At 41.5% G+C, this 15,030-nt stretch overlaps 1 protein-coding gene across 2 annotated transcripts in view; it reads right to left on the bottom strand.

Annotated features, from left to right (window-relative positions):
• LOC140385796 (protein argonaute-2) overlaps nucleotides 1-15,030 on the bottom strand; it is a 130,425-nt gene that overhangs the window by 23,914 nt on the left and 91,481 nt on the right. For both annotated transcript variants that reach the window (XM_072468325.1, XM_072468326.1), the window contains exons 10-15: nucleotides 12,110-12,232; nucleotides 9,430-9,563; nucleotides 8,072-8,256; nucleotides 4,722-4,881; nucleotides 3,626-3,716; nucleotides 609-803 (exon numbers count right to left, since the gene is read on the bottom strand). In XM_072468325.1, coding sequence (XP_072324426.1) covers nucleotides 609-803; nucleotides 3,626-3,716; nucleotides 4,722-4,881; nucleotides 8,072-8,256; nucleotides 9,430-9,563; nucleotides 12,110-12,232 — 888 coding nt within the window. The remainder of the gene's footprint in view (nucleotides 1-608; nucleotides 804-3,625; nucleotides 3,717-4,721; nucleotides 4,882-8,071; nucleotides 8,257-9,429; nucleotides 9,564-12,109; nucleotides 12,233-15,030) is intronic.

The raw sequence follows: 15,030 nt of genomic DNA, 5'->3' as shown, positions 1-15,030 counted from the left end.
CAACAATCATTAAGGTTCCACCTAAAAACTGAAAGATAAAAGAAAAAAGCTTTTTGATTGAGCAAGGGCAATTTCAATGAGATAATGAGGGACTGGCCCAGGTAAATGCAATAAAAAAAACAACTGGCAAATAAGATAACACCCAAACAACAGGAAACATGATTACAGGTGAGATGATCCCACCACAAGTGGTAAAGGACAAGTGGCAGAAAATTTACACAGCAACATCAAGTCACCTAAAATAGTGTAAGAATCAACTTTTTCATTTTTTGGTTCATAGGCCAGGCCAAGTCCAAGACATGCATATTAAAGTGATTTTTCTCTTTAAAACTCAGTATCGCTACTCGAGCAAATTGTCAAACCACCCATGTACACCCACTGCCTGCAACTGGCTTGTAAATTTGCAGGTGTTAATAATAATAATACTCTTTATTACTGTCATAAGTAGGCTTACATTAATAAACACTGCAATGAGGTTACGGTGAAGATCCCCTAAACAAACCATCAGTTCCATTAGGTAAGCACATTTATAGACTTGACAGCTTCTTTGTTTAGCTAATAAAACTCATACTTCTGCAACCCAACAAATCTGCCTAGACTTTATTTACCTGTTGAAACTGTCCTTCTGAAACGCCATCCCTATAGAATATAATGCGTGTTGGCTTGAAGCGCGTAGATTTGTAAAACTGGATGAGGAGCTCTCTGACCATGAAAGCAAGGTCCTGGATGATCTCCTGTCGATGCTGCTGTACACGGACTGTGGCACAATAACGACTTGGGTGAGCATCCATACTACCCACCACCTAAGGAAAAGGGTGTGGGACGCAGGAGAAAACGAACGCACGGTAAGCTTCAGCAGATAACCAAACCACATTCCTAATGAATTAGTACATAACCATCAACCATGAGGAAGCCTTAGAAGTAATGTTTAAATCACAAAAATTGCCAAATAATACCAAAATTCACTTCCAAGTGCAAAATACAGAAAGATTGTTTTTAACAATCTTTAACAACAGCAGTAGATAACGGGGAGCCAATGGATGTGGTATATCTGGATTTCCAGAAAGCCTTTGACAAGGTGCCACACAAAAGGTTGCTGCATAAGATAAAGATGCATGGCATTAAGGGGAAAGTAGTAGCATGGATAGAGGATTGGTTAATTAATAGAAAGCAAAGAGTGGGGATTAATGGGTGTTTCTCTGGTTGGCAATCAGTAGCTACTGGTGTCCCTCAGGGATCAGTGTTGGGCCCACAATTGTTCACAATTTACATAGATGATTTGGAATTGGGGACCAAGGGCAATGTGTCCAAGTTTGCAGACGACACTAAGATGAGTGGTAAAGCAAAAAGTGCAGAGGATACTGGAAGTCTGCAGAGGGATTTGGATAGGCTAAGTGAATGGGCTAGGGTCTGGCAGATGGAATACAATGTTGACAAATGTGAGGTTAACCATTTTGGTAGGAATAACAGCAAAAGGGATTATTATTTAAATGATAAAATATTAAAACATGCTGCTGTGCAGAGAGACCTGGGTGTGCTAGTGCATGAGTCGCAAAAAGTTGTTTGACAGGTGCAACAGGTGATTAAGGCGGCAAATGGAATTTTGTCCTTCATTGCTAGAGGGATGGAGTTTAAGACTAGGGAGGTTATGCTGCAATTGTATAAGGTGTTAGTGAGGCCACACCTGGAGTATTGTGTTCAGTTTTGGTCTCCTTACTTGAGAAAGGACGTACTGGCACTGGAGGGTGTGCAGAGGAGGTTCACTAGGTTAATCCCAGAGCTGAAGGGGTTGGATTACGAGGAGAGGTTGAGTAGTCTGGGACTGTACTCGTTGGAATTTAGAAGGATGAGGGGGGATCTGATAGAAACATATAAAATTATGAAGGGAATAGATAGGATAGATGCAGGCAGGTTGTTTCCACTGGTAGGTGAAAGCAGAACTAGGGGGCATAGCCTCAAAATAAGGGGAAGTAGATTTAGGACTGAGTTTAGGAGGAACTTCTTCACCCAAAGGGTTGTGAATCTATGGAGTTCCTTTCCCAGTGAAGCAGTAGAGGCTCCTTCATTAAATGTTTTTAAGATAAAGATAAATAGTTATTTGAAGAATAAAGGGATTAAGGGTTATGGTGTTCGGGCCGGAAAGTGGAGCTGAGTCCACAAAAGATGAGCCATGATCTCATTGAATGGTGGAGCAGGCTCGAGGAGCAAGGTGGCCTACTCCTGCTCCCAGTTCTTATGTTCTTAAATCACAGTGAGGACTTTTGCTTTGGTTTAACATGTCTTACCCAACTACGACTCCTAATAAAACAATATTTTTTTAATGTTCTCCACAATTGACAATTCTAGTCATTACTGCACGAATGATTGGCCCAGTCACTTTTACCATGTGACTATCCTGTGATCTTCTACGCATCTCTATCAAAATTTATACTAAAACTGTTACATGAAATGAATTGGTAGAATTTGGGCATAGAATCAGGGGTTTAGTTCACTCATGGAATTTTGGGTTCGAGCAGCAGAGAAGAGAGGGCATGGGCCCCAGTGGTCAGCACTGCTGTCTCACAACACCAGAGACCTGTGTTAGATTCCAACCTCGGGTGACTGTCTGTGTGGAGTTTGCATCTTTTCCCCATGTCTGTGTGGGTTTCCTTCGGGTGCTCCGGTTTCCCCCCACAGTCCAAAGATGTGCAAGTTAGGTGGATTGACCAAGCTGAATTGTCCTTAGGTGGGTTTAAGAGGAAAGGGGCCTAGGTGGGGGGGGCTCTTTTGGAGGGTCAGAGCAGAGAGTCGATGTGCATTGTAGGGATTCTGTGAACTGGGCTGCATAATCTTCTGAGATCTCAGCAAACTGAATTTGACATTTTGTAATTGGTCCTTGATCTTTCATTTCCAGTAAAGGTCATTTGTTCTCTTCTGGTTTCTCAACCTAATTAGAAAACTTGCACTTTCAAACTGTCGGCAGGACTCTGATGTTAAGGATTTTTAAAAAAATTTATAAAGTAACAGGGATTCAAGCTAGGACAGGGGAAATCTTAATTTTGAAATTTTCACAAGTTTTTTAAAAAACACAGTTTAAAACTTAGTTGCAAATATATTCAACCTGTTTGCCTTCAAAAAGATTTCAAGAATACAAACAATGCACTGGTGCATAAAGAAACACTTTGAATTTTCCAGCAAGGTAAACAGAATTTTTATAATATGAATATAAACAATAACTGGATCTGACGTAATCAGTGTAACTTCTTTGAAGTGAAGCAGGAACTAAAATTATACTTCAACACATGTTGATTGGGCGAATGTAAGATCAAACAAGAAGCTCGAGTGTTTGGCTTATTGAGGAAAATGGTGCAGCAATCTGATAGGATGGAGATGCTGAAGACAAAGAGGAAGGCAGGAAAGTGAAGTGGAAGAGATTCAGAGAAGAGGGCAGTAGCTGTTGAATAATAGCCTTTGATCGGAAAAACAGTTTAAAAAGGACAAAAAAAAGCCTAATGTATAAACCTATCTCCAAACCGCAGTTCAGATGGGCACCTAGACCAGAACATTCACCGAACATATCATTTTTTTAAAAATTGTGTAACTATTCGCAATCAATAAACAGAAAACTAAAAATACTGGGACTCACTGCAGCAATGGAAGGTTTTTTCCCATCCCCAGCTGGTGGATGTGTTACATCTGCACCCAAGAATATTACTGGCTGCTGAAATACTGCAGGCCTGGAAAAATAAATACAAGTTTTGGGATCATTACAAACAGCTCCAGTTTATAACCACAGTAATCGCATCAGTATTACATGGATATATTTACATTGTAGAGGCACATTTCAATAGGTTTCCTTATTAAGTCAAGTCAGCGCAATGTGAAAATTATATGATAAACACAACTCCCATTTCCGGAAATATATTCAGTATCTTGGCGACTTAGAAGACCAACTCAACAGTGTACAAATGTACTACAAAATTTTGTATTTGTTCTGAAGATTTCCAACATTGTGTAATATTGGACATACATATTTTAAAATAGCTGCAAACAATGGAACGGAGTATACTGGTGGCAACACAAGAAACTGAACATATTTCGTTAAGTGAAATCAGCACAAAAATGGCTTTCTTGTGGCTGGGTTGTAGCAAGGGAATATACAATGAATTGTAGGACTCTAGGAAGTACAAAGGATCAGAGGGACCTTGGTGTGCATGTCCATAGATTGCTGAAGACAGCTGGACAGGTAGATAAGGTAGTTAACAAGGCATATAAAATACTTTCCTTTATTAACCGATGCATAGAATACAAGAACAGGGAGGTTATGATGGAGCTGTACAAAAGGCTCGTTAAGCCACAGCTGGAGTAGTGTGTGCTGCTCTGATCGCCACACTATAGGGAGGAAGTGATTGCACTAGAGATTGCACTAGAGAAGATGCAGTGATTCACCAGTGCGTTGCCTGGGCTGGAGCGTTTCAGCTACCGAGAGAGGCTGGTTAGTCTGGTCAGTCAACTGAAGCCACAAATTTTGTGACTGAAAACATTAGAAGCTAAAACTTCAAAAACATTTTACAGAGAAAAATTGTGAACTACCAAAACATTGTATAGTCCCAACAGATAGTGTAATCCACCAATGAATGAAGACAAATATCAGTTTATGAAACAATCTTACTTTTCAAAACATTAGTTTATGGAAGTAGACCTTACTCAAATCAAGTCACTTAGCAAAAAGTTCAACTGACCTTCCCTGTGGCACCAAGATGTTATTGACACCTCCTAGCTTTACGTTGATCTTCAGGCAGAGGTTGGAAAGTGTTTGTGGAGAGGTCTTCAGCACATTTTTCACCTGTACGCATTGCGTGGCCATGCCAAGCAACGTGTCACCCACACGCTTAACTTCCGCTGTCAGTGGAAAACACTGCTTATTAATATATTGTTAAGATCCAGGTGGGGACAAGTAACTTCTTGTTTAAAACAGATAAAGGTTGAAATTCCAGTTACTCACTAACAGAATAAAGCCATAAGATTCCACGGTGTTAAACAAACAAATAAATCTTACTATACAAAGCCAGATAAATAAAATTTATCTTGTACTCGAACATTCAGAATTAATATGAGGCAAATATGAACAGGCAAACTGTGATCAAACACACCACACTGCATATTAAACGGCAAATGCAACCAAGTCACTCCCACTGATTCCTCAGCAACCGCACCCAAATGTCAGTGACATTTGGGTGAGTCACAAAAGTTTTTTAAAATTCGATCTCCTTCATGAGGGATTTCAACTCTTTACTTTCAAAGATTTATCCTCCAAAGATGGGCAGGTTAGGTAGATTGGTCATGCTAAATTGCCCCTTGGTGTCCAGAAGGTTAGGGTTGCTTGGATAGGGTGGACTTAAGTAGGGTGCTCTTTCCAAGGGTCGGCGCAGATTTGGTGGGCCGAATGGCCTCCATCTGCACTGTAAATTCGATGATTCTATTAAAAAGCCAAAGAGCCTATTCTTGCTCCGAATTACTATGATTTCTGTGCAAAACAAAGATAGTTAGCAAACCAGAAAATCTTCTTAAGCTCCATCCATCTCCATGAGGACACCTTTCAGGGCTCACTGAATGTTCTTCAACCAATGTAGCTCCAGCTCTCAAAATAAAACATTTCTACAGGCTACTTCCTTGCAAGCGGTATAGATATCACGCCTCCAGCTCAGTAAGCTCACCTGCTATTTCATGGCTCTTGCCTTTCGAGCCCTTAATCCATCAAGACAACATGGTCCCAACTTTTTAAGTGCACGAGACTTCATGCTGCTTTATTGCAATTATCTTATTGCAATTATCCCATTTTCTAGTTACGTTTTAATATTTTAAAAACTAAACATTATCTCTTAAATATTAACATGAATTATAGACTAGATGTTTGTCACAATGGCTACAAATTCAATTTTGATTCAATATTTAAATGCATGATTAGGTTTATGTAGACAGTGAGGTATAGGTGTATCCAGAAACCCAGGGTAATGCTCCAGAGACCTGGGTTCAAATCTCACTATGGCAGATAGTGAAATTTGAATTCAATAAAATTGGAAATAATTTTATCAAGGCTAATCTGTACCCAAACTTCATTTACCTGCATTTCATTCACATTTCTGGATAGCCTACCTCAACACCAGTCTTGAAAATTTCATTGGACCCAACAACTACAACCCTTTGAGAGAATTGCAGAGTTCTACTACCCTTCATGAAAAAGTGCCTCCTGATTTAACTCCTGAATCGTGCAGATTTTACAGTTGTGCTTGCTTGTTCCAAATTCCCCATCTGCAAATAGTTTCTCCATCTATGGTACCAAATTTAAGCACTGTAATTGCATCATCCTTCAACCCTCTAAGTCAAAGGGAAGATAGGTTTATAACCTAACCCTTTAAGTCCCAGCGGTCACAGTCTGATAAAACTGCGTGGCATCTCCATTCCCACCACTACCAACAAACGGCCAATATATTCTTGGTGTGTTGTCCAAAATTAACATAATACTCCAGATAGAATCTGACTAAGGCCCCTTGCAACTGAAGCATAATTTCTGTCCCTTTGTATTGATATATTTAATGAATCTTTTTGATAGCATTTTCCACCAGTGCACTAGTTTCTAGTGATTTAAATGTATGAAAACCAAAGTACCTTTGCTTACCTACAAGTAGTAAAAAAAACCTCTATTATCTTAAGATTCAAATTAGATGATATCACACTTCACACACAACTCTTGTGCACCAGTTTTTCCCATTCACATTCTGCCAAACGTTCCTCTGCAACCTCCAGCTGTCAACTGCACAACTTAACAACTCCTAAACTATTGTCAGCTGACAAATGCACAATTCTCTATTCCTTCAGCCAAGCCATTGATTATAAATGATGAAATGCTGAGATTCCACTACAGATCCCTGGGGAGCTCCATTAGGGACAATCCTAGGGGAGGCAGTAGCACGGTTGTATTATCGCTGGGGTAGTAATCCAGAAACCCAGCTCGAGAGACCCAGGTTCAAATCCCACTATGGGAGAATTCAATAAAAAAAATTGGAAATAAAAGTTTAACGATTGAGTTTGCACATTCTCCCCCTGACTGCGTGGGTCTCGCCCCCACAACTCAAAAAGATGTGCAGGGTAGGTGAATTGGCCATGCTAAAATTGCCCCTTAATTGGAAAAAAGAATTGGGTACTCTCAATTTTTAAAAAAATGTTTAATCAATGATGGACCATGAAACCACTGTCAATCGTCACAAAAACACACCTGGTTCCTTAACTTCCTTTAAAGAACTAACTCCAGGTCCCCAGCAATGTGGTTTGACTCTGAAATGCTTCAGGGATGGCCAATAAATGCTGGCCCAGCCAGCAATGCTCATACCAATAAATAATAAAAAACATCCTTTATGCTGAAGCAGTGTCCCAAGAACCCTTCATGAGGAATGCTATTGCTGGGGAACAGAAATGTTCTTTACCTCAGCAATCCAGTGCAATCATCATCTCCTATATCAGATATTGTCTGCATCTCTGGATGCAGAGTAATGTTATGCACAAGTGTGTCTAAAATCCATACCCACTGTCCCAAGGGTCCCAAGATACATCAGCCGTGGTTTAGTGGGGAGCATTCACATTCTCTGGCGGTTTAGGTCCACGCCACAAACAGAGCATAAAATGCAACACTAAGTAAGTGCTGTACTTTTAGAGATGCTGTCTTCCAAATGAGGCTTTTAACGGAGATCCTATTTTCTCCTTAAGGCACCAAATCCTTGTTATGAGATCCTTTAGTATCTCAGACCACTGTTGGATGTGCTTTCTCACATGACCTGGCACTGCAAAAAAAAAAAGAGTAAGGGGCCCATCCCAGTGCCCTGGCACTTTGTGGAAAATAAATAAGGCATCAAATTATGTATCTGGAAATCATGTTGCATTTGCTTATGCGATTAGAGAACTTATCTAAAAAAAATGCACAGTGCATTGCTGCTAATATTCTGATCGTTACATTAAGAAATATTTTCAATGCATTTAACTAGCAACATTTTAGCTGTTTCGAAATGGCAAACACTGAAACCCTAAATGTACTGACCATAAACTGGAGTTTTTCCAGGAAGCACAACCACCACTAATTGAAGTCCTGCATAGGTATTCTTCAAGTGCCTGAACATTGGTTCCACACTGTCTGCACCTTGTGCATATTTACAAAAACAAGGTTGGCCTTGTATCGGCATCCCCGCATCCCTGGATATTTTCCTTAACTGGTCTGTGAATGCTCTGAAAAAAAGCAACATAGTTGATTATTAAAAGGTTTTTGCAACTATTATTAAAAAGCTAGTAGTACACCATCTGATTGCGAGGGGTAGAATAGAAAGGGTTTGCAATTATCACCATTTATTTTTAGTGCTTTGAATTAATGCTTGCAATTCGTACTTAGAATGTGAACATTTTACTTTTCTGGACAGGGGGGGGGGGGGGGGGGAGGGGAGAAAAGAGGGAGAGGCAGTGCTTCAAGAGGGAAAAAAAAGTATCTTATCACATTTGCTTCTCCTTAAGGCACCAAATCCTTCTTATGAGATCCTTTAGCATCTCAGGCCAGTGTTGGATGTGCCTTTGTCTAATATCGGCGCACACTTATGGATTTGGATTTGTTTTTTACTGCAAGCAGCTCAAACAGATCATTTAGTACATGAAAATAAAATAAAAAGAAAATACATAGAAGGGCAACTCAAGTTCCACAATGCAAATACATAGACACCGGCATTGGGTAAAGCATACATGAGTGTAGTATTAATCAGGTCAGTTCATAAGAGAGTCATTTAGGAGTCTGGTAACATGGGTTAGGAATAACATTTCTTTTCTATAACAAAATTTAGAGTACCCAATTAATTTTTTCCAATTAAGGGGCAATTTAGCGTGGCCAATCTACCTACCATGCACATCTTTGGGTTGTGGGGATGAAACCCACACAACACGAGGAGAATGTGCAAACTCCACACGGACAGTGACCCAGAGCCGGAATCGAACCTGGGACCTCGGCACCGGAGGCAGCACTGCCATCCACTGTGCCACCATGATGTCCTAGGAATAAAATTTCTTGCTGAATTTTCCCACCTAACCCAAGGTGCGATATTAATTGGAGCTCCCCTTACAGTACGCTAGCGGAGATGAACTAGCTCAGCACAGATTGAGAATCAAACCAGGTCTTAGTTGTATGGTTTAGCTAATCACTAGATAAAGTATTCCTCAGAAATTTTTAAAAAAAGGTTTCAAAACATTATAATATTTAGTGCATGTTTCTTCCACTCAGACACACCATTTTGGATCTCCACAAGTGCTAAAGTTCTGTAATCTCAGGGAACAATGTTTGCACCACTGTGCTTGCATTGCACATTTATCACATTTCCTGTGTACAAGTTATGGATACAGAGGATAAAGTATATTGCTTACTTGAGTGTGTCTTCCCTGCACTGTCTCTGTGGAGCAAAACATGCAATTGCCCAGACTTTGACCTCAATGCCTGTATGGAACTGTTTACCCCGCATATCCCACACACCCTGAATTGGTGTAGCAATGGTCTTGTTCTGCAACAGAAAGTAAAAAGTAACATGAGAGCAGGAGTATTTTAATGTCACAAACTACACCAGTTATCAGCTAACTAGAATAGTGTGCTTTAATTTCAAGGTGCTGATGAATGTCATTTATTTTCTAAATCTTTAAACAAAAAACTTCCAAACACAGGCGGATCATTTCAATTAAAAAACACTCATCTGTACAAGTGTTATACATCTTTGAAATAAAACTTCAATTTATTACATACTGCACACATACAGCATTTTCTCCATAATTGTCACAGCTGCTAACTTTTTAATCTGAGTTCAAATGTAACCTTTGTTTCAGTAATTTAGTCTTCTAAACCATTAAGCTTTCAGTTTAGAAATTCACTTAACTGTAGCTTACTTAGAACCATAGAACATTTATGGTGCCATTCAGCCCATCGTGTCTGGCCAAAAAGAGAGAAAAAGCTAATCCCATTTCCCAGCACCAGGTCTGTAGCCTTGCAGGTTACAACACTCGGATGTAGATCCAGGCACCTTTAAAATGAGTTATGCGTTTCAGCCTGAACCACCAATTTAGACAGTGAATTCCAATCGCCCCCCACCCTCTGGGTGAAAATGTTTTCCTCATAGAATCCGACAGTGCAGAAGGACCCCATTTGGCCCACCGAGCCTGCACCGACCCTCCAAAAGAGCACCCTAACCAGACTCCCGCCCTATCCCTGAATCCCCATCGAACTCACACATTCCTGGATACTAAGGGGCAATGTAGCATGGCCAATCCACCTAACCTGCACATCTTTGGACTGTGGGAGGAAATCCTTGCGGACACAGGGAGAAAGTGTAAACTCCACACAGACAGTCACCCAGGCCGGAATTGAACCTGGGTCCCTGGCGCTGTGAGGCAGCAGTGCTAACTAATGTGGTACCATGCTGCTTCCTTTAATCCTTCTACTAATCACCTGAAATCGATGCCCCTAGTAATTGATCCCTCAGCTAGGGAGAACATGTTTTTCCTTTCAAGGCCCCTCAATTTTGGTACACCTCAATAAGGTCACCCCTTAGCCTCCTCTGTTCGAAGGAAAACAACCCTAGGCTATCCAAACTCTCCTCATTGTTGCATTTTTCAACCCCTGGTGACATTCTTGTAAGTATCCTCTGCACTTGCTCCAGAGCAATTATCTCCTTCCTGGAATGTGCTGACCAGAACTGTACACAAAATTCCAGCTGTGGCCTAACCTGCATTTTATACATTATACCCCTGCTTTTGTAATCAATACCTCACCCAATAAAGGAAAGCATTCCACATATTTTCTCAACCACCTTGTTCACCTGTCCTGTTACCTTCCAGGACCTGTGGACATGGACTCCCAGGTGTCTCACTTCCTCAACTCCTCTCAATATCTCCCTGTCTATTGAGTATTCCCTTGCTTTGTCTGTCCTCCACAAATACTTTTCCTGACTGAATTCCATTTGCTACCTTTCCGCCCACTCAACCAAACGATTGATGTAATTCCCAAATCGACAGCTATCCTCTTCATCAGCTACATGGCCAATTTTTGTGTCATCTGCAAATTTCCAATCATGTCCCCACATATGCCTAAATCATTAATATACACAACAAACAGTAGATCCCTAACAGAGTCTTGTGAAAACCACTGGAAACTGTTTTCTATTTGCAAAAGCATCCATCAATCATTACCCTCCGCTTCCTGTCACAGAGCCAATTTTGGATACAACCTGCCACTTTCCCCTCTATCCTATGAGATCTCACTTTTCTGACCAGTCTGCCATGTGGGACATTGGCAAATTCCTTACTGAAATCTATGTACTCAATATCCACTGCACTATCTTCACCAATCCTCCTTCCCTCAAAAGATTCTATTTAGTAAGACACGATCTTCGCCTAACAAAACCATATAGATTTCTCTCCGGCAAAGCCCTGACAAAACTGATCGGGATTGCTCCATTCTACAGACACTCCACATCAGGAGATTAAGAAAATAGATTCTCTACATAGCGACGATGAGTTTCATTGGAAGGCAGTATTAAGCAATACATTTAATATTCTGTAATATAAAGCAAAATACTGCAAATGCAAATCTAAAACAAAACCAGAAATATTCAGGTCAAGCAATACCTGTGGAGAAAAGTTAATGTTAACTTTGTTTCACTCCATCGGTGCTGCCTGACATGAATATATCCAGCACTTTCTGTTTTTTTATGATGTTGTGTAACTCATATACAACATCCAAAGACATAGAACTTATATCCCAGCAAAGCAACCAAGGTGCTTCACAACATTTGAGGGAAGATGAGAGAAAGAATGGAGGAAAAGGACTCCAGGAAATGAGTTAGCAAGGTAACTGAAGGTAGTCAGTTTTACAACAAAAAAACTGGTACCTTCATGGAATACACTTCAGCACTACATTGACTGCATCAAGGTTGGATTGATGACTCAAGATTGTCCTGAATAAGTAAAATTGAGGATTTAAAGTTGTATATATATATATACAAGATATATCCAAACAGTTGGCAAACAGTTGCCCATTTTGCAAAACAAGAGCCCTTACCCGACCACCGTATAACAAGGAAGGTGCCTGAAGAACACGACCTGGTACATCCGTCATGTCGTCTCTCACTCCTATTCCAAATTCCCGAACATATGGGTCAGCATTAAAACTCGCACTTTTCATCTGAAAGGAAAAAGGCTCATTTGAACTGACTGAAGTACGTGCCTGCATACCGAAATATAACTTATTTGATTTATTGTCATGTGTACCGAGGTGCAGTGAAAAGTATTGTTCTGCGTACAGTCCAAACAGATCACTGCATACATGAAACAAAACATAAGGCAAGGTGAGGGATCTGTATTTGGAGAAAGGGTTTGCCAGTCTGGAGGAGCAAAGGGAGAGGGTAGAGCTGCTGAGGGGGAGTGAGTTCAGGTATCTGCAGGTTAGGGATTCTGCGCGAAAGGTCTGGAGGGGGTTCCCTAGGTTGCCTGGATACACACTACTGGAGCGACTGCTGCTCCCGGATGTGGAAGGGGAGGGAAGAATTGGGGATATATACAAGTGGCTGGGGGAGCAGGGAGACGAGCGGGTGGTAAAGATCAAAGAGAAATGGGAAGCGGAGATCAATTGGGGAGCATGGAGTGAGGCACTGCGTTGGGTACACGGGACCTCCTCATGTGCAAGGATGAGCCTGATACAGGTTAAGGTGGTGCACAGAGTTCATATGACTCGGGTAAGAATGAGTGAGTTCTTTCAGAAGAAAGCAGATAATAATAATAATATAATAATCGCTTATTGTCACAAGTAGGCTTCGATGAAGCTACTGTGAAAAGCCCTAGTCGCCACTGGCACCTGTTCGGGGAGGCTGGAACGGGAATTGAACCTGCTGGTCTTGTTCTGCATTACAAGCTAGTTGTCTTAGCCCACTGTGCTAAACCAGCCCCTAAACCAGATGAGTGTGAGAGGTGTGGGCGGGGGCCAGCGAATCACACGCACATGTTTTAGGGTTGCAAAAAGTTGGGAAGATTCTGGACAGCAGTGTTCACAGTCTTAGCAGGATAGTTGAGGAGGTGGAGGACCCGCACCCTTTGGTGGCGATATTTGGGGTCTCGGGGAAGCCGGAGCTCATGGAGAGGAGGAAGGCCGATGTCTTGGCCTTCGCCTCTCTGATTGCACGGCGGCAAATTTTGCTGGAGTAGCGGTTGACATCGCCACCGGGGTCGTGGCTTGGTTAGGTGACCTGTACGACTTCCTGTGATTAGAGAAGATAAAATATCAGTTAAGGGGCTCTTCGGAGGGGTTTGAGGAAAGGTGGGGGATGTTTGTGACCATGTTTGAGGGACTGGTCGTCGCAGGGGAGAGGGGGGTGGAAAAGAGGAAATATCTGTACAGACTGTATCGTTGATTGTACCCTTGGTGTTTGTTCGCTGTAACCTGTTTTGATACATGTTTGTAATAAAATACACTGAAAAAAAATGAAAAAAAACAAAGGGCAAACATAAATGCACAATGTAAAAACATAGACACATCGGGTGATGCAGACAGAAATATAATACTACTAAGTGGAGAAGATGTGTGAAGAGATCAGATCAGTCCATAAGAGAGTTGTTTAGGAGTCATGTAACAGCAGGGAAGAAGCTGTTTTTGAATCTGCTAGTGCGTATTCTCAGACTTCTGTATCTCCTGCCTGATGGAACAGGTTGGAAGAGAGAATAACCTGGGTGGAAGAGGTCTTTAATTATGCTGCTTTCTTTCCCAATGTAGTGGAAATTGCAATCATGATCAGTAGAATGTTGAATAATTAGATAATACGTTGTACGAGAATCCCTATAGTGCAGAAGGAGGCTATTTGGCCATCGGGTCTGCAACGCCGCTTTTAAAGAGCAGTCCACCCATGTCCACTCCGCCCTCTTCCCGTTACACCATAACCTAATCTGCACATCCTGAGACACCCAAGGGGAATTTTATCATGGCTAATCCATCTAACCCACATATCTTTGGACTGAGCGGAAACCGGAGCACCCGGAGGAAATCCATGCAGACACTGGGAGAACATACAAACTCCACACAGACAGTGACCCAAGGTCGGAATTGAACCTAGGTCCCTGGCGCTGTGAGGCAGCAGTGCTAACCACTGTGCCGCCTGAAGGAGGAGGCCATGTGCCCATCGAGACTGCACCGACCCTTTGAACGACCACACTAACTAAGCCCAATCCCCCGTCCTATTCCTGCAAGACCACCCTAAGGGGCAATTCAACATGGCCAATCCACCTAACCTGCACATCTTTGGACTATGGGAGAGAACCAGAGCTCCTGGAGGAAATCCACACAGACATGAGGAGAATGTGCAAAATCCACAGTCAGTCATGGTCAAAATCGAACCCCTGCCCCTGGCACTGAGGCAGCAGTGCTCACAACTCTGCCACCGTGTCGCCCCAATAACGACAACTGACAATGATTTCATGGTCATTCTTAGACTTTTATTTCCAGATATTTTATATTTTAAAAAATTCGAACCCGGGTCCCCAGATCATTTTGACAAAGCTTTGGTCAGCTTTGACAAAGAGTCATCCAAACTCGAAGCGTTAGCTCCCTTTTCTCTCCACAGATTCTGTCAGACCTGCTGGGATTGTCCAGTATTTTCTGTTTTTGTTCCCCAGATCATTATCCGGGTTCTCTGGATTACTAGTGCAGCAACAATACCACTACGCCACCGCCTGTTCTGATGGAATCTTTCAATTTTTCCCTTTATGGCTTCTCACCCATCAAGGTTTTTTGGATGCACAGTATATATTTTTCTGATCAAAATGATTGTTCTAAAGGAACTACACTGTGTATACTTTACAATAGTGATTCAGTTCCATTGTTTTTACATTTTAGCATTCTTTTTGACTTCAGAACAATCGATGGGCCAAATTGCCTCCTTCTGCACCATAGGGATTTTAGTACAACATTATTATCTAATTATTCACCATTCTATT

This window comes from Scyliorhinus torazame, chromosome 11 (genome assembly GCF_047496885.1).
Source record: "Scyliorhinus torazame isolate Kashiwa2021f chromosome 11, sScyTor2.1, whole genome shotgun sequence".
Classification (NCBI taxonomy): domain Eukaryota; kingdom Metazoa; phylum Chordata; class Chondrichthyes; order Carcharhiniformes; family Scyliorhinidae; genus Scyliorhinus; species Scyliorhinus torazame.
Note: the sequence above shows the minus strand (reverse complement) of the source record. Positions and strands in the feature narration are given on the sequence as shown.